The 26,632-nt window shown below is 48.8% G+C and overlaps 1 protein-coding gene across 2 annotated transcripts; it reads right to left on the bottom strand.

Annotated features, from left to right (window-relative positions):
- Positions 1 to 689: 689 nt before the first annotated feature.
- On the bottom strand, positions 690 to 25,874 carry LOC137305506 (synembryn-A-like). Of its 2 annotated transcripts, XM_067974358.1 has the most exons (10): positions 25,668 to 25,874; positions 18,393 to 18,440; positions 9,083 to 9,703; positions 8,541 to 8,635; positions 7,378 to 7,528; positions 6,708 to 6,803; positions 5,474 to 5,618; positions 4,100 to 4,244; positions 3,841 to 3,960; positions 690 to 2,811 (listed from the first exon to the last, which is right to left on the bottom strand). In XM_067974358.1, the coding sequence occupies exons 1-10, from the start codon at positions 25,749 to 25,751 to the stop codon at positions 2,688 to 2,690; spliced, it is 1,629 nt and encodes a 542-aa protein (XP_067830459.1). In that variant the 5' UTR covers positions 25,752 to 25,874; the 3' UTR covers positions 690 to 2,687. The 2 variants fall into 2 exon arrangements, with proteins under 2 accessions (XP_067830459.1, XP_067830460.1); XM_067974359.1 differs by lacking the exon at positions 18,393 to 18,440.
- Between the last annotated feature and the right edge of the window lie 758 nt (positions 25,875 to 26,632).

The raw sequence follows: 26,632 nt of genomic DNA, 5'->3' as shown, positions 1-26,632 counted from the left end.
TCCCTTTAGGGAAAGAAATCTCCCCTCCTTACCTACTCTGGGCCTACATGTGACTCCAGTCCCACCCCAATGTGGTTGACTCTTAACTGCCCTCTGAAGTGACCGAGCAAGCCGTTCAGTTCTACACTGCAGTGGTTCAAGAAGGCAGCCCACCGCCACCTGCTCAGGACAACTAGGGATGAGCAATAAATGCCGGCCTTGCCAGCGACGCCCACATCTGGAGAATGAATTTTTTTAAAAAGCGGGTGGTATATTTCCCACTGCGGTGCAGTTACATTTTACATCAGCGGAAATACGTTTGTCCAGAAAAGGACAGGCAGTTACAATTATACAAAACAGGAGCATGGGTCTCCAGAGCGTGCGTGTCACCCATGACCTGTACTCGTCCCTGGCCAATCACCTCCATGCCAACATCTATGAAGTGGGGAGACGGGGGGGGGGGTGGGCGCAAGATGTTGGGGCATGAGACCCTCCGTCAGTCTGGGGCCTCTGTTGGCTGCCGCGGCTCAGTGAGTTGCATTCTTGCCTCTGAGTTAGAAGGTTGTGGGTCCAAGAATCCCACTCCAGAGACTTGAGCTTAAGAGGAACACATGAGGAAAGCTCTGGGGAGCAGCAAGGCAAGTAAAGGTTACTCACTATAGGACGAGCCTGCTCACAATGAGTGTGCAAATAAGTGAACACACAAAGGGTTACAAATGCAACTGTTTATTAAGTTCCACGGCAAGGAAGTAAATACATTTGACCAAACTTGTCATATTCTACACCCTCTGTATATCTACTGTATAAATTTAAAAAGAGTCTAATATCTGAATACTGAAACATTGCTACTGAGCATGTCTTGTGGACCTTTTAATGGTCAGTTTAGTTGCAAACTGTGGACACCAGGATATTGCAGTACAACAGTTACCAGTCAGTGGGCAGTCCATCTGTGAAATATGTACAGGAGAGGCTAGGGTTGACCAATAGTGCAGCGAATGAGGAGAAGCCTGTGGGAATAACAGCACGTTTTGGCAAGAAGGTTGGTACCCTCAGGTAACAGGATGGGGCCCAGCTGGGAAAGGCCCACTTGGGATGTCGAAGCAAAGATTGTGGGGCTGTGGACGGGAAGACCAAATGGAAGAGTGACGAGTGATAGGAGCTGGCAGAGGGGGAAGAGAATGATATTGAGATATCTTGGCTTCTTTGGGATATCAATTACATCCCCTAGACGTGTCAGCTGTGGCTCAGGGAGTCGCACTCTTGCCTTCTGAGTCAGAAGGTTGTGGGTTCAAGTCCTGCTCCAGGAAATTTAAGCACAAAATCCAGGCTGACACTCCCAGTGGAGTGTTGCAGGTGTTGGCTTTTGGATGAGACGTTAAACCAAGGCCCCGTCTGCCCTCTCAGGTGGAAGTGAAAGATCCCATGGTATTATTTCGAAGAAGAGCAGGGGAGTTCTCCCCGGTGTCCTGGGGCCAATATTTATCCCTCAACCAACATCACTAAAACAGATATCTGGTCATTATCACATTGCTGTTTGTGGGATCTTGCTGTGTGTAAATTGGGTGCCGCATTTCCCTTCATTACAACAGTGACTACACTTCAAAGAGTGCTTCATTGGCTGTAAAGCGCTTTGGGACGTCTTGAGGTTGTGAATAGGCGCTATAGAAATGCAAATTCTTTCTTTCTATTTCACTTGGGCGTCTCGTGATGTTTTTATCATCGTTTTCACCAGCGGCAAAACACACGTCAGAACTCGAGGCCACTGGCAGTGAAAATAAGCGAGAGGACACGTTAAAGTGAGAAGTGACGACTGCTTGAGGGTGAACTCAGATTGTAGGAGGGTGGGAGGGTCGAGGAAGGTGGGGAGAGAATGAGTCAGAGTAGGAGGTGGAGCAATGAGTCTTGGTTTGGACACAATGAGGATGCAGGGAGAAGGGAGGGCGAGTGTGCAAGATGTGAGGAGGGTCAAGGGAGGATAAAAATGGCCATGACGGTATCAACAACAACTTGCATTTATATAGCGCCTTTAACGTAGCGAAACGTCCCAAGGAGCTTCGCAGGAGCGTAAGTCAGACAAAAATTTGACACCGAGCCACATAAGGAGCTATTAGGTCAGATGACCAAAAGCTTGGTCAAAGAGGTAGGTTTTAAGGAGTGACTTAATGGAGAGAGAGACGGACAGGGGGAGGGGGTGAGACGGTAAATTGGCCTTCACCGGTAGAATGAAAACACACTCATAGCGAATCACGAGCACATTTTACACTGCGCACGATTTTCTCACGACTGGCGAAGGCCAATTTTACCCCCAAGGAGACTTGTCACCTGGAGAGAGGTTGGGAGTCTGTGGTGAGAGAAGGGTCTCCAATTGCAAGATAAGCTTCCCCTTGATTGCAAATTTTTGGGCTTGACCAATGACGACAACCCCGGAGAAGAGACCCAACCCAGACTTGAGATGTGAGGAGGGTCCAAAAAGCAGAGATTAGAGCAAGACCCAAAATCTAGAGGTTTATCCCTTGCTCAGCTCTCCCTTCCCTCTGCTAGAGGGACACTGTTAAGATTTATTTACTCTTGTAACATCTCAGGGGTTTTGTGTGTGCATTTATTTTCCCCCTTCAAGGACTATCTTCACATTACATTCATGCCTGTCGCACTGTCCCAAGCTCTAGCTGGGGCCCAATGGGAGATTATTTACAATTCTTCGTATGATTTCAGTCCAAGTCCAAGTCTGAGTCCGAGTGCAACGAGATCTGCTCCGCCATTTGCTGCACCGTCTCGTCCAACGGGGTGAGTTTCCCATCACAGACTACTCCCATTGGTTGGATGATTTGTTCCCTGTGAGGATATAGAAATAAACGTGCATTAGGAACACAGGAACAGGAGGAGGCCATTCAGCCCCTCGAGCCTGTTCCGCCATTCAATTAGACCAAGGCTGATCTGTATCTCAACTCCATTTACCCGCCTTGGTTCCGTATCTTTTAATCCCCTCACCCAACAAAAATTTATCAATCTCAGTTTTGAAATTTTCAATTGACCCCCGGCCTCAACAGCTTTTTGTTGGAGAGAGTTCCAGATTTCCACTCCCCTTTGTGTGATGAAGTGCTTCCTGACATCACCCCTGAACGGCCAAGCTCTAATTTTAAGGTCATCCCCCCTTGTTCTGGACTCTCCAGAGGAAATAGTTTCTCTCGATCTACTCTATCAAATCATTTAATCATCTTAAATAACTCAATTAGATCACCCCTTAATCTTCTATACTCAGGGAATACAAGCCCAGTCTATCCAACCTGTCCTCATAATTTAACCCTTTTAGCCCCGGTATCATTCTGGTGAATCTGCGCTGCACCCCCTCCAAGGCCAATATATCCTTCCTGAGGTGCGGTGCCCAGAACTGAACGCAGGACTCTATTCATTTACAGTTTAGGATAACTCATGCGAGACCGTAACACAAACAAGGAATATCAGCCATCGCATCTTCATAGCGACCCTACCGGAGGGCGGGGTCGGGGAAGGGAGGGCGGGGTCAGGGATCGGGAGGGAGGGGTCTGAAAAGGGAGGGCGGGGTCAGGGGAAGGGAGGGAGTGGTCTGGGAATGGAGGGTGAGGTCAGGGAAGAGAGGGCGGGGTCAGGGGAAGGGAGGGAGTGGTCTGGGAATGGAGGGTGAGGTCAGGGAAGAGAGGGCAGGGTCAGGGGAAGGGAGGGTGGGGTCAGGGAATGGGAGGGCGGGGTCTGGGAAGGGAGGGCGGGGTCTGGGAAGGGAGGGCGGGGTCTGGGGTCGGGGGCCGGGAGGGGTCAGGGGCCGCTCTACGTCTGATCACCGCCGTGCCTCAGTTTTCTCGCACAGGCACTGCCTCTCGAACGTACCTGGACAGCTTGTCGAACATGCTGACGAGTTTCATGGCCTCATGTTCCTTCTGTTCATCCGTCATCCCATCCATGGGGTTCGGGAGTTTCGCCTCCACTCGGCCCGTCACTGGGTTTATACTGGAGGGGGGGGTGTAGGGAGAAGAAGCTTAATGATCCGTATTAAACGCAAGAGAAACAGCGCGAATCTCCACCCCTCCCCCACACCTCCTGGTTATTATTTAAATATCCGGTCGCTCGTTGCTTGGAGTTTGCTTACTTGTGTTTCGCCTCTTTATATTCCTCCGTGTCCGAGTCCTCGTCCTCGGAATATTTTCCTTCTCCTTTTCCTCCTCCCAGGAGGCCTCGAGCCGCCAGGAGCCCAGCCGCATTCCCGTATCCCGTGTACTTTATAAAACGGGACACTGCGGGAGGAGAGGAAGCACATTAACAGGGGGAGGGGCAGCGAGAGGGGGAGGGGCAGCGAGAGGGGGAGGGGCAGCGAGAGGGGGAGGGGCAGCGAGAGGGGGAGGAGAGAGCGACAGAAAGAGAGAAATGGGGACAGGGAGCGAGAGAGAGAGAGAGACAGAAAAAGGATGAGAGAGGAACAGGGAGATTGAGAGCATATTGTCCATCACTCAGCATATCACCCATACCTCATCTGACCCCTCACTCCTCAGCCCCAGACCCCCAAAGCTAGTCTTAATGGTGTCTGTGCCCTGAAGCCACTACACGGTCTGTCCCTCTCGTCTGGCCCTAAGGCAGCCCCTCTCTCCCGTGGCACCTCACCCTGCCTCTTTCTTCCACCCCCTCTTTCTCCCCTCTAATCCCCCACATGGTCAACTTGTGAGCTCAGTCACACGTTAGAGGGAGGCGCGAGGCAGCAGCCGGACACTGTCGCTCGGAGAGAGGGGGAAGGTCAGCGGGTGAACCAGCCAGACTGCTCTCCGGCAACTCCTACTGGCTGGTGAAGGGGCAGCAGTGTTCGAGGCCTGGGCGCAGGTCACCCACCTACCCTCTTGGTCGGTGAGAGGGAACGGGACCTAGAAGATGAGGCCAGGTGGGAGGAGGGTCGAGTGGAGCATAAAGAACATACATTTATATAGGGCCTTTCACGCCATCCCAAAGCACTTTACAGCCAATGAAGTACAGACACTGTTGTAATGTAGGAAACACAACAGCTAATTTGTGCACAGCAAGATCCCACAAACAGCAATGTGATGCTGACCAAATAATGCGTTCTTAGTGATAACTATTGGACACCGGGGAGAACTCCCCTGCGGTTCTTCGAAATACTGGCCGTAGGATCGTTTATATCCACCCGAGGGGACAGGCAGGGCCTCGGTTTAACGTCTCATCTGTAAGACAGTGCAGCGCTCCCTCGGTACTGCATTAGGAACCCGAGCCTGGGTTATGTGCTCGAGTCTCTGGAGCAGGACTTGAACCCACGACCTCCTGTTCAAAAAGGCCAGAGTGCGACCCACTGTGCCACATAAACGCCGGCAGAGACCAGTTGGGCCGAACGGCCTGTTTCTGTGCTGTAAAAATTGATGGAATTCTATTCTACGTGAAGAGAAAATCTCCCACGCGAGGTGGGGGGGTGGGGTGGCCTGTGGCTTCGTCCCTCCATCCCGTCATCGCCACGGTTACTCACCGTTCTCCTTGCACAGCACGAAGAGGAACTCCGCAGCACAGTGCTTCACGTCGGTGTTGATGTGTGTCATCAGGCGCACCAGCTTGTTACGCAGAGCTTCCCCCACCTCAGGGCGGTTCTTCACATCCCGGAGCGGGGGCAGGACCTGCACGTGGGGAGGGGCCGGGAGAGGTGGGGGGTGCAAAGGAGATAAACGAAATCAGGCCACAGCCTCCACTAGCACAGCCTTAACCTCCTCCTTGCTCATCTAAAACTCTACTGCCCCGTATCCTAACTCGCACCAAATCCCGTTCACCCACCACCCCCCTGTGCTCGCTGACCTACATTGGCTCCCAGTCCGGCAACACCTCGATTTTAAAATTCTCGCCCAAAATCCCTCCATGGCCTTGCCCCCTCCCTATCTCTGTAACCTCCTCCAGCCCTACAACCCTCTGAGATCTCTGCGTTCCTCCAATTCTGGCCTCTTGCGCATCCCCGATTTTCATCGCTCCACCATTGGAGGCCGTGCCTTCAGCTGCCTCGGCCCTAAGCTCTGGAATTCCCTCCCTAAACCTCTCCGCCTCGAACTGACTTCAGGATGTGCCTTCCCCAAATGGAGTGCCTGAGCAACGATGAAAGAGGCAGGTCGGGTTCATCGTAGCTCTATCTTAACATCTAAACCGACCTCTGGACCCCAGAGAAACCCTGAGCAACAACTCGGGAGTTCAGCTTAATCAGAATGTAGGAACAGGAGGAGGCCATTCAGCCCCTTGAGCCTGGTCTGCTATTCAATTAGATCATGGCTGATTTAATTCAACCATTTACCCGCCTTTGCTCCATATCCCTCGATAACCTTATCGACAAAATTCGATCCATCTCAGTCTTGAAAGCTCCAAATGTCTCCCAGCATCAACAGCCTTTTTTGGGGGAGAGAAATTTAAATTTCCACTACCCATTGTGTGAAAAAATTCCTTCCTGATTTTGCTCCTAAATGGCCTGGCTCTAAATTTAAGATAATGCCCTCTTACATTACATATTAAAAATCCATTGAATTTACAGCACAGAAACAGGCCATTCGGCCCTACTGGTCTGTGCTGGCGTTTATGCTCCACACGAGCCTCCTCCCACCCCCCCCTTCATCCATCCCGATCAGCATATCCTTCTATTCCTTTCGCCCTCATGTGCTCGATGGAACGCAAGCCAAGTTGAGGCAAAGACATGGAATGAATCGAAAATGTCTGCGAGGTGCTCTTACCCTCGCTCGCAGGAATTTGCGGGTCTCCCGGTGGAATCTCGAGCTCTCCGTCAGAAGGTTGAGAACCGGAGTCAGTGTTTCCCTCAGCTTCAGGCCCTGAGGGGAGAAGTTACGTAACGCGTTACGCAGCAGAGGCAAAGGACCGAGGCCCGCCCGTTAGCGGCCGCGGGTCACAGGTCGTAGGTCGCCGGCAAGTGTGAGGAGGCAGCGTGCAAGGTCGTGTCCATCTAACTAAGCTCAGGTTCCGGAATTGCACCGTTGCCATCTGGATCTCTCGGTCAATGTCCCCACCTCTTCTTCTCCATCTCTCTTCCGTCTCTCCCGCCCCCTCCCACCTCACTCCATGAAAGGCCCTGGGGCATTTTCCCCGTCGAAGACTAGGTGTCATCTGCTCCCTTTTCCCTCAGGTTTAACCCAGGACACTGAGCGGGGGGGGGGCAGGGGGCCAAAGTGTTGCTTTCCTGAGGTTGAAGGGGAGGGCATCAGGCAGAAGGAAAGCAGGAACTTAACGGGCAGGAAAAGACCAGCTGGTCCATCAAGCCTGTGCCACACCTCACGGTGGCCAGATTCTTCCCAACCCCTCCCCTGGTTTTTCTAACCTTACCCTGGGTTTCTTTCTGCGGCGACCTTTGCTCTTTGACCTATTCCTGTCCCGAACCCTCGCCCTTACCCTGTCCAATCTCTTGTCCATGAAGTCCAGCAGAACCTCCACCGTGTCCATGTTCAGTCCCATGTACTCTGCCGATCCTGGTTCCACCTTCGGGGCGAGGAGCACATCCAAGCACATCAGGGGCAGGTTCACCAGGAGGTTAACGGTGTGGCTGAGGAGAGAGAGGGGAAGGGGGTTCAGTATAAAAATAATCAAGACCCAATTATACAAACAAATGCCCCTCACTGTCAAGACGGCTGATCATAATCTCCCATTACCACCAAGACCCCGTCTGCCCTCTCAGGTGGACGTAAGAGATCCCAGGGCCATTATTCCGAAGTAGAGCAGGGGAGTTCTCCCTGGTGTCCTGGGTTAATATTGATCCCTCAACCAACATCTCTAAAAAAACAGATTATCTGGTTATTGCTGTTTGTGGGATCTTGCTGTGCGCAAATTGGCTGCCGTGTTTCCTACATTACAACAGTGACTACACTTCAGAAAAGTTCTTCATTGGCTGTAAAGCGCTTTGGGACGTCCTGAGGTCGTGAAAGGCGCTATATAAATGCAAGCTCTTTCTTTCCAAGCCCCAGCCCTCAAACTCGCCTTCCGCTCCCAAGTCTAAGCTTTTAAGGGCAGTTGAAGCTCACCCAATCGCAGCCTGATCACCTTCAACACCAACCCTGGGCTAGGAGATTAAATAAAAACCAGCCAGGGTTCCTACACAGTGAACCCACCTGCTGCAACGTATGGAGGTCAGGCCAGGGCGGGAGCAGTCTCAAAGCTCGTCTGTGACGCCCACACAATCTAACAGCCCCTTCCACTCATAACCTGGGCTGCCCAAAGTGGCTGCCGCGTTTCCTACATTACAACAGTGACTGCACTTCTAAAAGCACTTCGTTGGCTGTAAAGCTCTTTGGGACGTCCAGAGGTCGTGAAAGGCGCTATATAAATGCAAGCTCTTTCTTTACGCTCACCTCGTGAAAAGTGGACACTTAGGCCAGGTACGGGAGGGGTGGTGTGAAACTAAACCGCACCCCACCCAAGAAAAGAGCGGAGAGGAGAGGGGAGGAGGGGAAAATACAAATTTATAAAAAGGTGTCTCCTCAAGCAAAACAAATAAGGATCAGAGTAAAATGAGAGCTTTTTTTTTGAGAGCGCGACCGTACGGAGCTGCGATTTCTTACCCGTGGAACTCCTGCGTCCGCTCCTTGCTATCAGTGTCAGTCAACAAACAGTGGCGCAAGATTGCCGCCAGGTGACGATAGAGAGCCGCGTCTTCCTGTAGGCACAAGGCGCGTCAGTTAGAAACGGGACAGGCCGAAGGTTTCCAGCTCCTCCCGGTGGCAGAGCGGATAAATGTCACGGACGCCGAGCGCTATTGGTGGCGTTAGCGCCGAAAGGTTCAACGCGTTTAAAGGACATTATTTTGCCCACTGCTTTAAGAGCAGGTCACCTGTTTATTTATCGCGTTGCTGTTTGTGGGATCTTGCTGTGCGCAAATTGGCTGCCGCGTTCCCTACATTACAACAGCAACTACACTTCAAAAAGTACCTCATTGGCTGTAAAGCGCTTTGGGACGTCCTGAGGCCGTGAAAGGCGCTATATAAATGCAAGTCCTATTTTTTTATCACTGGGCGACGAGTTGACAAACATCCCTCCCTCCCCACCCTGCTCGATGACCTTTGATCCCGCGTGCCCGCCCATAAATGAGACCCCAATTTCTTGCCTCGTCCACCTGTCGCCTGCTGGTGTCAAAGGTGAGGTTGAAGAGGATTTTTAGAACCTCCATTGCGCGTTCGGTCTCCTCGCGCTGGAGCGCCGGCCCGTGGCGGACCGTAGCCACCTCGTACACGTCCAGCCACCGCAGGCCGAGGGCTGCCTCCAGCGCGTCGGTCAGCAGGGCCGCCCCATGGAGCTCGCGGGCCAGCTGCCTCCGGACGTCGAGGCGCAGGGCCGTGAGGAGGAAGGTCAGCCGCAGCTCGAAGAACCGGGCGCCGCGCCCGGCCGTCCCGCCGCCGTCGTTGCAGAGCTTGAGGCGCTCGGCCAGGCCCTCGACCAAGCGGATCTCCCCCGCCACCTCCTGGGCGGCCGGGCTGTTGTAGACGGTGTTGCAGAGGCACTTCAATGCCTCAGAGGCCACGTCGACGTCCAGGACCTCCCTCGGCCCCCGCTCCTCTCGCTGCTCGATCCCCGCCAGTCTCGCCAGCGTCCGCATAGTCTCTCGCCTGGCGAACGGCGCCAGGGCGTGCTTGTCCCGGGAGAGGATGCGAATGGCCTCCAGGCTGGCCAGCTGGCAGGAGGGTTGAAGGTCGCGCTCCAAGAACTTGACAACTAACTCGCCAATTTTCTGAAAGAGAGAAAAAAAACCCCCAGAGGAGGAGGCTGGAGTTATTTTATTAGAAAGGGATATCAGGGGCACTGGAGGAGGTGCAGAAAAATTTTACTAGGGTGATACCAGAACAGAGAGGTTAAAACAATTAGGAGAGACTGAAAAGGCTGGGACTCTTTTCTCTAGAAAAGAGAAGGCTGAGGGGTGGCCTAATATAGGTCCTTTAAGATTATGAAGGGGGTTTGATAGGGTAGACGTAGAGAAGATGTTTCCACTTGTGGGGGAGACCAGAACCAGGGGTCATAAATATAAGATAGTCACTAATAAATCCAATAGGGAATTCAGGAGAAACTTCTTTACCCAGAGTGTGGTGAGAATGTGGAACTCTTTGCCACAAGGAGTAGTTGAGGCAAATAGCGTAGATGCATTTAAGGGAAAGCTAGATAAGTATATGGGAGAAAGGAATAGAAGGATATGCTGATAGGGTGAGATGAAGTAGGGTGAGAGGAGGCTCGTGTGGAGCATAAACACCGGTATTGACCAGTTGGGCCGAATGGCCTGTTTCTGTGCTGTACATTCTGTGTAATGCCGAGCGGCAGATTAGACCTGCCTCAACGTTCTAACCCACTCCTGATCACGTCACAACGAAAGGGTAAAGGTCAACTCTGAGATTAACTTAGACATTGCAAGCAAAAAGGTGCAGGTTTCACTGATAGGAGACTCAGTCTGATTACGGACCCCACTTTATGCTGTGTACTGTAACGTTCCTCATCTCCTTCAGTCTTCCTCCGACAATCTACAGGCTCTTAAAACCCAAGCCTGTTGGTTTTCCTTGTTTTCTCTCCTATTCCTTTCCATATGGTGGCGTCCTGCACAATGGTCCTTGGGCTAGGTTTCTCAACAAAGTGAACATGAAATCATTGCACTGTCGGAGGTGCCGTCTTTTGGATGAGACATTAAAATGAGGCCTCGTCTGCCCTCTCTTGTGGACCTAAAAGATCCCACGAAACTAGCAGAAGAAGAGCAGGGGAGTTCTCCCCAGTGTTCTGGCCAATATTTATCCCTCAACCAACATCATTAAAAAATTTGATTTGGTCATTATCTGATGTTTGTGGGATCTTGCTGTGCGCAAAATTGGCTGCCGTGTTTCCTACATTACAACAATGACTACATTCAAAAGTACTTCATTGGCTGTAAAATGCTTTGGGACGTCCTGAGGCTGTGAAAGGCGCTATATAAATGCAAATTCTTTCTTTTCATTTGGTATTTTCCAGAATTCCGTAGAATCCACTTTTTTCCAGGAAGCGGAATCTTTTGCTCAGGTTAAAGGTCGGAATGATTGGTCATTAATGATAATGGCCTTATGTCAGGTCTGTGGAGCAGATGAAGGAGATGAGCAGGAACTGGCCTGACTGCCGAGAGCAGGGTCAGTGCTAAACTGCTCCATATGATCGAGAAATCAGGACCTTGTTCCAAAAACTACATTGTTCTGAACTGTAACAGAGTGCCACGAGCTGAATCCAAATCAGATTTCCTTCACACTGCAACCAATTATGCCTACAAAAGTTCCAGGTTCCTCCATCTACAACCTGGAGAGAAAGACAGAGACAGAGACGGACAGAGAGAAAGTGGGCTGGAGGCAGAGACAGATGGCGAGAGAGTGAAAGTCAAAGACAAAAAGAAAGGGCTGGAGATAGAGGGTGAGAGACATAGATAGAGAGAAAGGGAGAGAAAGAAAAAAAAGAAACACCCAGAAAAAGAAGAAATGAGAAAGAGAGGGGGAGAGAGACACTGAAAGGGAGGGGGAGAGAGACACTGAAAGAGAGGGGGAGAGAGACACTGAAAGGGAGGGGGAGAGAGACACTGAAAGGGAGGGGGAGAGAGACACTGAAAGAGAGGTGGAGAGAGACACTGAAAGAGAGGGGGAGAGAGACACTGAAAGAGAGGTGGAGAGAGACACTGAAAGAGAGGTGAGAGTGAGACACTGAAAGAGAGGGGGAGAGAGAGACACTGAAAGAGAGGGGGAGAGAGAGACACTGAAAGAGAGGTGAGAGAGAGACACTGAAAGAGAGGGGGAGAGAGACACTGAAAGAGAGGTGAGAGAGAGACACTGAAAGAGAGGTGAGAGAGAGAAAGAGACATACTCAAAGTGAATGAGACACACAAGAGACAGAGAAAGAAGGAGTGAGAGACAGAGAGGGGAGAGTAAGAGGAGAGAGAGAGTGATTGAGATGCTCCGAAGTTATAGGCTATAGATTAATGGCCCAAGTCGTGGTATAAATCTTGAGGGGATCACCAGATTGCTTCCTCCCCCAGGAACTGTGCCTCTTTTCATGGTAATTCATACAGTGATCATAGCAGGTTACCATGGTAACCTCCATCTTTACTGCTTGTGGCTGGATTTCCTCTCAGTTGAGTTGCAGTAAGTGCTCTGAGAGTAGGGAATGCCTGCTATTCCATGCAGGTTAATGACTGAGCACGGTATAATGGTTGGCAGATCCATCGGTGACACCATCCAATGTGGGGCTATATCAGTGGGTTAGCACCTTGAGGGCTGAGAGCCAATCACAGAGGTACATTTTCAACTAGCCGACCGGGTGTGATACCAACATTGCCGATGAGCTGCCCGATTTTCTTTTCCAATTGATCAATGGAAATAAAATTTGGGCGTTTTCTATAGCACAAAAAAGGAGGCCATTCGGCCCATCGTGCCTGTGCCGGTATAACGAGATGCCAATCTGCAACACTGGTTTTACACCCATTGCCGGGAGCGGGGGGGGGGGGTGAGAGTTGAAAATGTACCCCATTGAGCTTCAGAAGGGGCAATCTAAACCGCACAATGACCCTGTCAAGGTGCCAATCGCAATGCCAGGCTCTAAGCCGGGGCCAACACAGCAGTTGGGAATCAGAAGGGCGAGTCATACCAGGTTGGCACCCAGCACTCTTTGGTCGTCAAATACAGAGGGCGTTGGCAGCAGACCGCGTGCCTGGTTACAGAGGTGTGAAGGCCAGACAGATCCGAAGACTGGGATAACTAACAATGGAGAAAGAATGACCTAAATCACAAATCTGAGCTTATCCCCTACGAAGGCAGCTCAGGGACGACGGGGCTGCCTCTTACCTCTCTCAGCTTTACTTCCGGGTCCTCGGATCGGTCGGAATCATAGTCGGAATCTGAGCTGCCAAAGTACTCCATATGTTTCACTTCCTTAAACTACGCACAGCAACAAGGTGTAAGCCGATGAACAGGTTGAAAAAGGGACAGGAAACAAAAACAAACAAGAGACAGACTCCGAGCTTTACATCTCGGCAGGAGGGTGGGGGGAAAAGGACGATAAAATTAAATAATAATTTAAACATAAAGAATAGCACTTGGAAATTTGTATTTCGCTGTACAGGTAAACGCTCGCGTACTTTAAATAACAGTGACGGATATATCTTTGCACGGGTGTGTGCCAGTCATCAGCCTGGTCAAGAACCCATGGGTAACAATGACTACCAAAGGCAGAGGGAAGTCCAACACTCTACAACTAGATTCTTCCTTCCTTCTAGTGGTGATCATCCTGGATCTACGTCCCCTGATACTGATTCGCCAATGATCTTTTACAGTTTACTCTCTCAAAACCCTTTCATAACCGTGAGAGCCTCTCTAGTTCTCCCCTTCAATCTTCTCCATTCCAGTGGAAATGGCTGACTGTGTCAAGCCCTTCTTCATAACTATAATCTCTCATTCATGGTTTCGTTTCCAGTGAATCTTCACTGTGCTGTTTCTGTGGCTCTAATACCTTTCCCTCAAGAGGTGCAAGCAGTACTCCAACTGTGGTCTAACCAATATCTACTACAAAGTCACCATCACCCTTTCACACAAAGGGGAGTAGAAATTTGGAACTCTCTTCCCCCAAAAGGCTGTAGATGCTGGGGGTCAATTGGAGCTCTCAAGGCTGAGATCGATAGATTTTTATTAGGTAAGGGATATGGAGCAAACGCGGGTAAATGGAGTTGAGGTACAGATCAGCCATGAATGGAGCAAACGCGGGTAAATGGAGTTGAGGTACAGATCAGCCATGAATGGCTTGAGGGGCTGAATGGCCTGCTCCAGTTCCAATGTTCCTACTTCCTCGGTTTTATGGTAAAAACGGCAGCGGTTCAAGATGAAGGCCCACCTCCACCTGCTCGAGGGCAACTTGGGGATGGGCAATAAATACCAGCCTTGCCAGCGATGCCCACATCCTGAGAATGCACTTTTTAAAAAAAAACTAAGCATTTCCACAGCCTTTTTACCTGCTGCCCCACCTTTAAACATCTAGACCCCTCGATCTCTCTGTTAAGAATCATACTATTTAGGACACAGTCCTGTTCATTGTTCTTTTTCACCCAGATATATTACTTCGCATTTCTCTCTATTGAACTGTATCTGCCACCTAACTGCCCACTCCAATAACCCCTCTACATCCTCCTGCGGACTTCCTCACAGTTTGCCATGCCCTTTAATTTGGCATCATCAGAAAAACCTTTGATCTCTCTCCTCTTGTACCCATGTCCATCTCTTTTGTAAATGAAAAGCAGATTCCCTGAAGTATACCACAACCCATACTCTGCTTATCCGAAAACATCCTTGTACTTTTACACAATCTTAGCTGTGGCTCAGTGGGTAACTCGCCTCTGAGTCAGAAGGTCATGGGTTCAAGTCCCACTCCAGAGACTTGAGCACATAATCCAAGCCGACACTCCCAGTGCAGTACTGAGGGAGTGCCATCTTTCAGATGAGATGTTAAACCAAGGCCCCGTCTGCCCTCTCAGATGGACGTAAAAGATCCCATGGCACTATTTCGAAGAAGAGCAGGGGAGTTTTCCCCGGTGTCCTGGGCGACATTTATTCCTCAACCAACATCACTAAAAATAGATTAGCTGGTTATTATCATATTGCTGTTTGTGGGATCTTGCTGTGCGCAAATTGACCATTGCGTTTCCTACATTACAACAGTGACTGTACTTCAAAAGTACTTCACTGGCTGTAAAGTGCTTTTGGGACATCCTGAGGTTGTGAAAAGGCAAGTTCACTCTGTAGTGAGAACCGTGGCCTGTTTCCCCTCTCCCTAACCGAGGGGGGCCCAGAGCCTATCACCACGTTCTAGAGACTCCCTTGGCTGAGGTCAGCTGACTCCGGACCTTCTGAAGCCAAAACCGTTCAGGAGCAAGGAGCAAGACCCGTGTGAGAAACCCCGACTCAGCTTATGAGCCAATGTGCGTCAGTCAGTCCGACTTAGTGACCTTAATCCCTTTGGAAAGCTTCATCACTTAGGAGTTTTACAGCCTCAGTATCAATGATAAGAAAAACCCAGCACCTCAGACAGAGGGCAGGGGTCACTGGCTAGCCATCAGGAGCGGAGCCCCACCCAGCACTATTAACTGTAGTGTCCTCCCTCCATCACCGTGCCTGCAGTGTGCACCATCCACAGGATGCACTGCAGCAACTCCCCAAGGCTCATTCAACAGCACCTCCCAAACCCACAACCTCCACCACCTAGCAGGACAAGGGCAGCAGGCACATGGGAACCCCACCACCTGCACGTTCCCCTCCAAGTCACACACCGTCCCGACTTGGACATATATCGGCCGTTCCTTCATCGTCGCTGGGTCAAAATCCTGGAACTCCCGACTTAACAGCACTGTGGGAGAACCGTCACCACACGGACTGCAGCGGATCAAGAAGAAGGCCCACCACCACCTTCTCCAGGGGCAACTAGGGATGGGCAATAAATGCCGGCCTTGCCAGCGAGAAGAAAAAAATTGTAAAGTGGAGGCAACCTGGATTAATTTAGTTGAATTCCTCTCCAAGGAATTGACCCAGTATATTGAACAAAGGGAATTCACTGGATGCAAAGTATTTGGACTTTCTACAAACACCGTCTCTCCCCTACAGACACCGTCTCACCTGTACAGACATAGTTTCACCCCTAGACACCCTGTCTCTCCCCTACAGACACCCCATTGAATCACTAGGAGAGACGGGGTGTCTGTAGGGGAGAGACAGGGTGTCTCGGGGTGAAACTATGTCTGTACGGGTGAGACGGTGTCTGTAGGGGAAAGATGGTGTTGGTAGAAAGTCCAATTGAGTGACCCACATGGTTGTCAGTAATTCCCAGACTGATGAGGGCTGGGGTTAGTTCTCAAAAATATTCTACAATCATATCAGCAAAAAGAGAATTGCTAAATCTTGAATTTGGACCTTCCACACTATTTATCGTCTTTCAAATCAGGAATACTGGAAGCAAATATCAAAGGAGGTACCAGCAAGATGATGACCATCAGCGGCCCAAGAAAACCCAACCGAAGAGAAAAACATAAAAGGCCAATTTTCCGCCGGTGGACGGCCATTACAGCAGAGTCACGTTAGTACAGTGCAGCAAGCAAGCGGGATATATGGGATGGACAGAGCGGGGAAGACTGCTCTAGATCACTGGCTGGGAGCCAGTCACGATGCTGAGGGAGGGAGTTGTACAATTCTACGGCTTGCAATTGTCTAGTCGCAAAAACCGGCAACTAAGAAGTGAAGGGATTTCTTTACCTCTTCCAGTTTTTGGAGCTGCCGAGATAACGTGGGGAGGAAGTAAACATGCAAAAATTAAACAAGTTAAAAGACATCTCGTTGACTCATTGTAAGATTTTAGTTTCCTACAGTTTTCCCATCCACAGGTTGCTGGGTGATCTTCAGCTGCCCAGGCCCTAAGCTCTGGAATTCCCTCCATAAACCTCTCCGCCTCTCTCTCCTCCTTTAAGACGATCCTTAACTCTTTGACTAAGCTTTTGGTCACTTGTCCTAATATCTCCTTATGTGGCTCGGTGTCAAATTTTGTTTGATAATCGTTCCTGTGAAGCGCCTTGGGATGTTTTACCATGTTAAAGGCGCTATATAAATGCAAGTTGTTGGTATTGTTGATCCTCATGAACCAGATACAGGTATTGAAGGCTCCCGTCTGAATCACGAATGTACGACTGGATAGTTAGACAGATGGCTACTTCTTTAAAATGGCTGACTGTATTTTGTCCAGTTTTACTCTCCTCTCTCAGCCACCTGCCCAACCATTGATCACAACATTCACAACACAAGAACCAAAGGATATAGGAATGAGAAATGTAGCTCACTGCAGGACTAACACACATCACCCATAGGGTTGCCAACTCTGGTTGGGCATATTCCTGGAGGTGTCATCACATGACCTCCCGTCTCCAACCACCCGCCCCCACGCTCCTGCCATTGGTCGCCCGACACGCCCATCCTCGTAAAGCCCCCGTCTTCCCATGGTCAATCAGAAAGCGAACAGACTTTTCATTAACCGATTGGATGATTCTTGACTGTCAGTCAAACAGCCTTTTCTCCCCCCATGTCCAATATTTTTAGAACTCAAGAGTTCAAAGAACATTTTTTAAAAAGCACAATTGTTCTAATGCACCTATGATTTTTCTCCTGGGTTTTTGTCCCCGGCAGTGTCCTGGAGATTAGTCTTTAATTCCTGGAGACTCCAGGGCAATCCTGGAGGGTTGGCAACCCTCATGTAGTAGAGGCAAAGATTCAATTCCCCCAAAACAACTCCACTGGAGGGAACGTGGGCCTTAGCCGCCAAATTCAAAGCAACACTGGGGAAGGCCCAGGGCCTTGGGCTGCAGTCAATGCTTGGCCTGTGAAGGCCCAGGGCCTTGGGCTGCAGTCAATGCTTGGCCTGTGAAAGCCCAGGGCCTTGGGCTGCAGTCAATGCTTGGCCTGTGAAGGCCCAGGGCCTTGGGCTGCAGTCAATGCTTGGCCTGTGAAGGCCCAGGGAGACTGGGGAGAAAATATAGCACTTCATAAAAAATAATTAAAGAATGTGGGAATGAGAAAAGACCCTTCAGCTCATCCAGCTTGGTGTGTTGTTTAGGCCTTCTGAGATCACTCATGTCTCTCTCCTGCCCTGACACCAAGCCCGTAAACTTTATACTATCTTTGAACCAGTAATAACTTCTTTACCCAGAGAATGGATAGAATGTGGAACTCGCTGCCACATGGAGTAGTCAAGATGAACAGCATAGATGCATTTAAGGGGAAGCTAGATAAGTACATGAGAGAAAGGAATAGAAGGATATGCTGATAGGGTTAGATGGACTAGGATGGAAGGAGGCTCGTGTGGAGCATAAACACTGGCACAGACCAGTTGGGCCGAATGGCCTGTTTCTGTGCTGTAAATTCTATGTAATTCTATGAACTAGCAAGGCCTTAAATTGTTACCAGTATATAATTCTGTTAGCTCCCTCCCTTTTTATTGCGGTCTTAGTTTTGAGTTTTAGTGTGCTTGTACTGTATTATCCAACTGTGTAAGCATGTATTTGTATTTTAAGCAATTAAGAGAATTCCCAACTCGCCCACAGTCCCAGAAAAGCTCTATGGCTGAGTTCTTGGCCATGACGTGGAGCTAGGCTTTAAGACCTTTAGATGTCAGCCTTGGCTCAGTGGATCACGGTCACCTCTGAATCAGAAGGTTGAGGGCTCAAACCCAGAGACTTGAGCACATAATGCTGGTCTGTCACTCCCAGTGCCAGTACTGAGGGAGTGCTGCACTGTCGGAGATGCCGTCTTTCGGATCAGACATTAAGCCTGCCTGTCTTGTGTAACTAATACGCTGCCCTACCCTGTTGGGCTGCCAACCCTGATGAATTGTCCCACTTCACTCACCTTCCTCCTCTCTCGTTCCTCTGCGTTGAAAAAGAAGCACTGGGCATACTGGGGGAAAAACACAGAGAAAAACATTATTTGCACCAAAGAGGCCAAGAATATGGAGAAACGCTCCTCATTTCCAAAAAAAATGATGTTTTAATTTTATGATAGGATAACTTTTCTAAGCCTGTGTTCCTTAGACAGGGTTAACTAAACAAAGAACTTGCATTTATATAGCACCTTTCACAACCTCACGACACCCCAAAGCACTTTACAGTCAATGAAGTACTTTTGAAGTGTAGTCACTGTTGTAATGTAGGAAACACAGCAGCCAATTTGCGCACAGCAAGATCCCACAAACAGCAATGAGATAACAACCAGATAACCTGTTTTGGTGATAATTGCTGGTTAGGACTCCCCTGCTTTTCCTTCAAATAGGGCCATAGAATCTTTTACATCTATCTGAGAGGGTAGATAGGGCCTCATTTTAACATCTCATCTAAGAGACAGCACTTCCAACAATACAGCACTCCCTCAGTATTGGCATTGGGAGTATCAACCTAGATTATATGCTCAAGTCTCTGGAGTGGGACTTGAACCCACAACCTTCTTAGTTCTGAGGTAGGAGTGCTACCCACTAAGCCACAGCTGACACGCACATACTGAGTGTTGATAGATCACAATGATCTTTTACGGTCCTACATTCCTGACTCTTCCCCCCCTCTGTGGTATCACTTCTTTTGTATAATGAGGGAATCCTGCTCAGTCCATTAGCCCAGGTGATTAGGCTTGTTTTCATTGCTACGAATTGTAATCTGTTTATCATTAAGCTGATGGTGTTAGTTTAGACAGTGGGTAGTCTGAAGGATGTCAGTAACATCATCCACATGAGTCCTGTCATCCAGCAACAGACGCCAGCCCAGACGGAGGCACAGATACAAGGGAACAGCATAGTTCAGTCTGGACGTGTGGACCCAGGCTCAGCCCAGACAGGTTCCCACCTGAACCCCCGCCCCAGTCCAGACGGGCACACAGTTACATGGTTGGAGCACAGAACAGCCAAGATGGACTGATGCTGGAATCCCAGCAGGCAGTAATCCATGTCTAGACTGCAGTCCAGACAAGCCAACAGCTGGACTCCAGCCCCAACACATTTACAGATGCTAGCTGGAGTCCAGCCCAGGGAGACACATATCCACATGGAATTCTGCTCTAATGATGATATGAATAAGGAGGATTTTCTCACAAAACAGGGTTTGGAAAAAGTGGGAATTGCTTTTAAAATGATGGGTTTTTAGAGCAAAGTGGATTGATGCATGTTTAGAAGAGAAAAAAAGCACTTTATATGAAAGCTGGTTCATCCACTAATGCTGTTTCCCCCAAAGACTGTAAATGACGAGCAATTCATTAATCTGTCTCAGCATTCACTAAAATACCTCACACCCATTGTGTTAAAAAGTCTCTGATCCATTTCAGAGGGTGAAAAACCACAGAGATAGAAAGACAGGAAGTCAGTCAGATGTTTTAAGACAGAGGGCTGCAAAGGGAAGTTTTCACCAGGCTGAGAAGCAGTATGCAGAAATGTAGTTAGGAGTTATTTTCCCGAAATCAAGTAAGACGACCCACTGATGTGGGGAAGTGGGGTGTTACAGTGTGGGGTATGTGGAGCAGGGTGTTACGGGGAGGGGTGTGTGCAGTGAGGTGTTAGTGAGGGGTGTGTGTAGCGGGGTCTTACAGCGGGTGTGTGTAACGCAGTGTTTGTTTTATGGGGTAGGAACAATTTTAAAAGTTGCCTGATGCCCAGTTTAGTGCAGATTCACTACAGAAGTCCTGAATAACGCCCATGCATTTCTGAACACAGGAGGCTGGGTTGTAGTATCCACAGACCCTCTTTTATGTTGTTGGGTTGGTTTTTATAGAATCATAGAATCATAGAAGTTTACAACATGGAAACAGGCCCTTCGGCCCAACATGTCCATGTCGCCCAGTTTATACCACTAAGCTAGTCCCAATTGCCTGCACTTGGCCCATATCCCTCTATACCCATCTTACCCATGTAACTGTCCAAATGCTTTTTAAAAGACAAAATTGTACCCGCCTCTACTACTGCCTCTGGCAGCTCGTTCCAGACACTCACCACCCTTTGAGTGAAAAAATTGCCCCTCTGGACCCTTTTGTATCTCTCCCCTCTCACCTTAAATCTATGACCCCTCGTTATAGACTCCACTACCTTTGGGAAAAGATTTTGACTATCTACCTTATCTATGCCCCTCATTATTTTATAGACTTCTATAAGATCACCCCTAAACCTCCTACTCTCCAGGGAAAAAAGTCTCAGTCTATCCAACCTCTCCCTATAAGTCAAACCATCAAGTCCCGGTAGCATCCTAGTAAATATTTTCTGCACTCTTTCTAGTTTAATAATATCCTTTCGATAATAGGGTGACCAGAACTGTACACAGTATTCCAAGTGTGGCCTAACTAATGTCTTGTACAACTTCAACAAGACATCCCAACTCCTGTGTTCAATGTTCTGACCAATGAAACCAAGCATGCTGAATGCCTTCTTCACCACCCTATCCACCTGTGACTCCACTTTCAAGGAGCTATGAACCTGTACTCCTAGATCTCTTTGTTCTATAACTCTCCCCAACGCCCTACCATTAACGGAGTAGGTCCTGGCCCGATTCGATCTACCAAAATGCATCACCTCACATTTATCTAAATTAAACTCCATCTGCCATTCATCGGCCCACTGGCCCAATTTATCAAGATCCCGTTGCAATCCTAGATAACCTTCTTCACTGTCCACAATGCCACCAATCTTGGTGTCATCTGCAAACTTACTAACCATGCCTCCTAAATTCTCATCCAAATCATTAATATAAATAACAAATAACAGCGGACCCAGCACCGATCCCTGAGGCACACCGCTGGTCACAGGCCTCCAGTTTGAAAAACAACCCTCTACAACCACCCTCTGTCTTCTGCCATCAATCCAATTTTGTATCCAATTGGCTACCTCACCTTGGATCCCGTGAGATCTAACCTTATGTAACAACCTACCATGCGGTACCTTGTCAAAGGCTTTGCTAAAGTCCATGTAGACCACGTCTACTGCACAGCCCTCATCTATCTTCTTGGTTACCCCTTCAAAAAACTCAATCAAATTTGTGAGACATGATTTTCCTCTCACAAAACCATGCTGACTGTTCCTAATCAGTCATAGAGTCATAGAGTCATAGAGTTATACAGCACGGATAGAGGCCCTTCGGCCCATCGTGTCCGCGCCGGCCATCAAGCCCCGTCTACTCTAATCCCATATTCCAGCATTTGGTCCGTAGCCTTGTATGCTATGGCATTTCAAGTGCTCATCCAAATGCTTCTTGAATGTTGTGAGGGTTCCTGCCTCCACAACCCTTTCAGGCAGTGAGTTCCAGACTCCAACCACCCTCTGGGTGAAAAAGTTCTTTCTCAAATCCCCTCTAAACCTCCCGCCTTTTACCTTGAATCTATGTCCCCTTGTTATAGAACCCTCAACGAAGGGAAAAAGCTCCTTAGTATCCATCCTATCTGTGCCCCTCATAATTTTGTGCACAGTCCCTGCCTCTCCAAATGCCCGTAGATCCTGTCTCTCAGAATACCCCTCTAACAACTTACCCACTACAGATGTCAGGCTCACTGGTCTGTAGTTCCCAGGCTTTTCCCTGCCGCCCTTCTTAAACAAAGGCACAACATTTGCTACCCTCCAATCTTCAGGCACCTCACCTGTAGCTGTCGATGATTCAAATATCTCTGCTAGGGGACCCGCAATTTCTTCCCTAACCTCCCATAACGTCCTGGGATACATTTCATCAGGTCCCGGAGATTTATCTACCTTGATGCGCATTAAGACTTCCAGCACCTCCCTCTCTGTAATATGTACACTCCTCAAGACATCACCATTTATTTCCCCAAGTTCCCTAACATCCATGCCTGTCTCAACCGTAAATACCGATGCGAAATATTCATTTAGGATCTCACCCATCTCTTGTGGTTCCGCACATAGATGACCTTGTTGATCCTTCAGAGGCCCTACTTTCTCCCTAGTTACTCTTTTGCCCTTTATGTATTTGTAGAAGCTCTTTGGATTCACCTTTGCCTTATCTGCCAAAGCAATCTCATGTCCCCTTTTTGCCCTCCTGATTTCTCTCTTAACTCTACTCCGGCAATCACTATACTCTTCAAGGGATCCACTTGATCCCTTATTTTGCAGCATTGCAAAAGCCGCGTTACTGGCAGTGGTGAGCAATGCAGCGCTCGCAATGCTCAATGCAACTGTGTGAATTCTGCAGGAAAAGCTGCATGATTCCTCTTGAAGCAGCACTGCAGACTGCTACATCCCTTGCAACACTAGTATCTGCCAACCTCTGATTTTCGCCTTCACCGAATCGTGTTTACACCTTTATGTGGACAGATATCAATATTTTACACTCGCTCCCAAAGAGCTCAGGGTGTGCATGAAGAGCCCAGTGCTAGTTTGTGTGTTACAACAGCGGGAGAGGCGAATGCAGGTGATCCCTGCGTGCCTTCATCCCCAGGTGGTAATGCAGTGTCATATTAAAGAAAGAACTGCATTTATATAGCACCTTTCATGACCTCAGGATGTCCCAAATGAAGTACTTGTTTTGATGTGTAGTTGCTGTTGTAATGTAGAGAAACGAGACAACCAATTTGCTCACAGCAAGATCCCACACATAGCAATGTTATAACGACCAGATCATCTGTTTTTTAAAAAGTGATGTTGGTTGAGCGATAAATACTGGCCCAGGACACCAGGGGAACTGGGTTGCCGAGAGGCCAACTAGGGAACTCAACGCTGCCATCTGAGAGGATCTCACGAGGGCACAGTTTCTCACCAGGCAGCGATGGAGTCTGGAGAAGGTGCGGACCGGGCGAGGGTTTTCACGGGCGGAGGCATGAAACGAGCTCGGGGGGGGGCACGCCAGTGGGAGAGGTGTGGCGAGGAGAAATTGGAGCAGGACGGGTGAATTTTCCTCTTCCGTCCCATCCGGAAAATCAGCATTCCCCAGGCACGACAAAGAGGTGCAGTGGGGCTGTGGGACGAGTCCTGCCATCTCTCCAGCCTCCTTGTGCCAAGCTAGGAGATCCTGGAGCGCCCCTGGTTGGAGATAGTGAGGCTGGACCTGGAGTAGATGAAGACCCAGTGATGGAGACATTCTTGGCCTCCAGTTTCCTCATCCCACAGCGATGGAGCCTTGGGGATCACGTGTAAAGTTTAAATCCCTGCTCCCATTAACGTGCAGGTGTCCCAAGTGGCTGATAGTGACAGCCCGCGGTGCTCTGATTTAAGATTTATCCATCAGGGACAGCCCTGTCCAAAACTCCAGGCCCCTGAGATCCAAACAGGGACAAACCAGCGAGTAAGAAATACGAGAGCAAATTGGACCCAGTTGCCTGGGCTTCAAGGGACAGTTTGAAGGGACTGGGGAGGGAGGGGCTGCGTGTGGTTCACGGACACTCACTGGGACACTCAGAGCTCGTATTACTACCAGTGAGGCAGTGATTTCCTGGGTCACCATTTCCATTTCGCTAGAAATACCAAACTAAGGAAGTGTCACGAACATACTTACAAAGTCGCTATATGTTGCAACAATAAACAACAACAATTACTTGCATTTATATAGCGCCTTTAACATAGTAAAAGTGTTAACGTAGTAAAATGTCCCAAGGCGCTTCACAGGAGGGTAATCAGACAAAATTTGACACCGAGCCACATAAGGAGATATTAGGACAGGTGACCAAAACCTTGGTCGAAGAGGTAGGTTTTAAGGAGCGTCTTAAAGGAGGAGAGAGAGGCGGAGAGGTTTAGGGAGGGAATTCCAGAGCTCAGGGCCAAGGCAGATGAAGGCACGGCCGCCAATGGTGGAGCGATGAAAATCGGGGATGGACAAGAGGCCAGAATTGGAGGAGCGCAGAGATCTCGGAGGGTTGTGGGGCTGGAGGAGGTTACAGAGATAGGGAGGGGGGCGAGGCCACGGAGGGATTTGAAAACAAGGATGACAATTTTGAAATCGAGGCGTTGCCGGTTTGGGAGCCAATGTCGGACAGCGAGCACAGGAGGGTGATGGGTGAACGGGACTTGGTGCGAGTTAGGATACGGGCAGCAGAGTTTTGAATGAGCTCAAGTGGAACTCTCACCCCATATAAAGTCACTGTTATCCATTGGTACTGTTATCGATACTGTATCACTCGCTGATCTCCTCTGGCATTGCATGGGGTAAGGCTCCCATCCACTTTAATTTGATCAGGGAAGTTTCAGGCTGCCATTCAGTAGAACCCAGCATTTTGTAAGCATGAGGTCCATGCATGTTACTGCTTTGATCTCCATCCTCCCCAATCTCACTTTATGAACCTGTTCTGTCTGTCATCTGTTTGCAGGTCCAACCCTGCCATAGGGAGTTACCACCCTCAGCAAAATTTTAATTCTCGTACAAAAACAAAACCGTATTAAAACAAAACTGGACCGGGGAATCAATTTGGAAGATTGCTGTGAAATGAAATATTTTAATTTTTTTTTCTGGGTGGGATAAATGACTCCTTAATCTTAAATACAATTAAGCTTGTTAAAACCCACCTTTGAACCCAATACAAAAATATTCAGAGTTTGCATTTATTTATCCATCATGAGGTTAGAGATAACCCGTTAGAGCCGATTAGGATCTCAGGCCAGATTTACATTTTACAATATGAAAAAAAAAGCAGTTTGCGGATTTATTTGAATGGGGGGGAGGGAATTAATAAAAAAATACATTTTGTACAAAGCAAAAAAAAGATAAGAACGGCGCAACTCTCAGTTTCACTCCCTAATGAATGTAGATTTTATGTTATATGTAAACCAGTGATCCAAAAATAGCCGCTTGCGTTGCATTGCCAGATGTGCCCTCCTGGAGAACAAGCAAATAGGTCGCATTTTGCTAATTCACTTAGATTTGGAAATCGAATGGCAGTTGCATGTTGCAAATATCTGCTGTGTGTTGAGGAGGGGGGGTTCCTTTTTTTCTGTTGTGCGTGCAACTAACTGCAACATTGCATTGGGTCAAAATTGGCCCATTTTAATGCTGAGGGTGTGTTGCTAAAAAAAAAAGATTGCGTGGAGCAAGTCAGGAGACAGAGGCTCCTTGTTTTCTGGTGAGAGAGGAGGTGGGGAGGGAGGAGAGCAAGGATTTAAGCAAAAAAAAAAGAACCAGTCTGCAAAATGCTCTCTCTCTCTCTCTGAGACAGGCGCCTCACCTCTTTGTTGAATTCTAGCAGAGCTCTCTGCACGATTTCCTGGTCGCCGGTTTGCAGGATGTCCATCAGCTCGTCCAGTCCCATGGCTGCTTTCTGCAGACACTGGGATCCTCGCTTGCTCTCACTTCAGACCCCGCTTCCCGAGCCTTGGATTTGGGAGGTTTAGATGTGAGTTAAGTGATGTTAAATCCTCCTCCTGCAGATTCTCTCTCTCTGACATGCAGTGACATCAGAGCAAGGGGAGGAGAAGGACCATCTTATCTGTGAGAGCAGAGACTCTCCCTCCACCACAGCGCTGCTCTGTGGCATTGAATAGTCTTTAACCCTTCGAGGCCCACTGTGAACATTCGGTTTTGAGATTTATCTGGGAACATTTCCAAAATAATTCTTCATTCTGTGCTTGGCCCAGTAACTTGGTGTTATTAATTCGGATTTTCTGTCTTGTAATTTTTTTGTTAGAACTTATATAAATTCCCTCCACACACACACACACATACACAAACACACACACACCAACACACACAAACACACACACACACCCACACACACATATACCCACACACACATATACACATACATACACACACCCACACACACCAACACACACCTACACAAACCAACACACACATACACCCACACACATACATATACATATACACATACATACATACACACACCCACACACACCAACATACACATACACACTTAAATGTGATGTGGAGATGCCGGTGATGGACTGGGGTGGACAAATGTAAGGAATCTTACAACACCAGGTTATAGTCCAACAATTTTATTTTAAAATCACAAGCTTTCGGAGATTATCTCCTTCATCAGGTGAGTGAGTGGGTGAAAGGTTCTCAAATCGCATATCTTATATTAGGCTGGGACACCATCACACCAATCAAAGGTGTCATTGGTGTTCAGACAGGTTAGCCACAGAAACAGTTCTGTGGCTAACCTGTCTG

The sequence above is a fragment of the Heptranchias perlo genome, chromosome 40 (genome assembly GCF_035084215.1).
Source record: "Heptranchias perlo isolate sHepPer1 chromosome 40, sHepPer1.hap1, whole genome shotgun sequence".
In the NCBI taxonomy this organism is placed as follows: domain Eukaryota; kingdom Metazoa; phylum Chordata; class Chondrichthyes; order Hexanchiformes; family Hexanchidae; genus Heptranchias; species Heptranchias perlo.
This window is presented reverse-complemented; position numbering and strand designations above follow the sequence as displayed.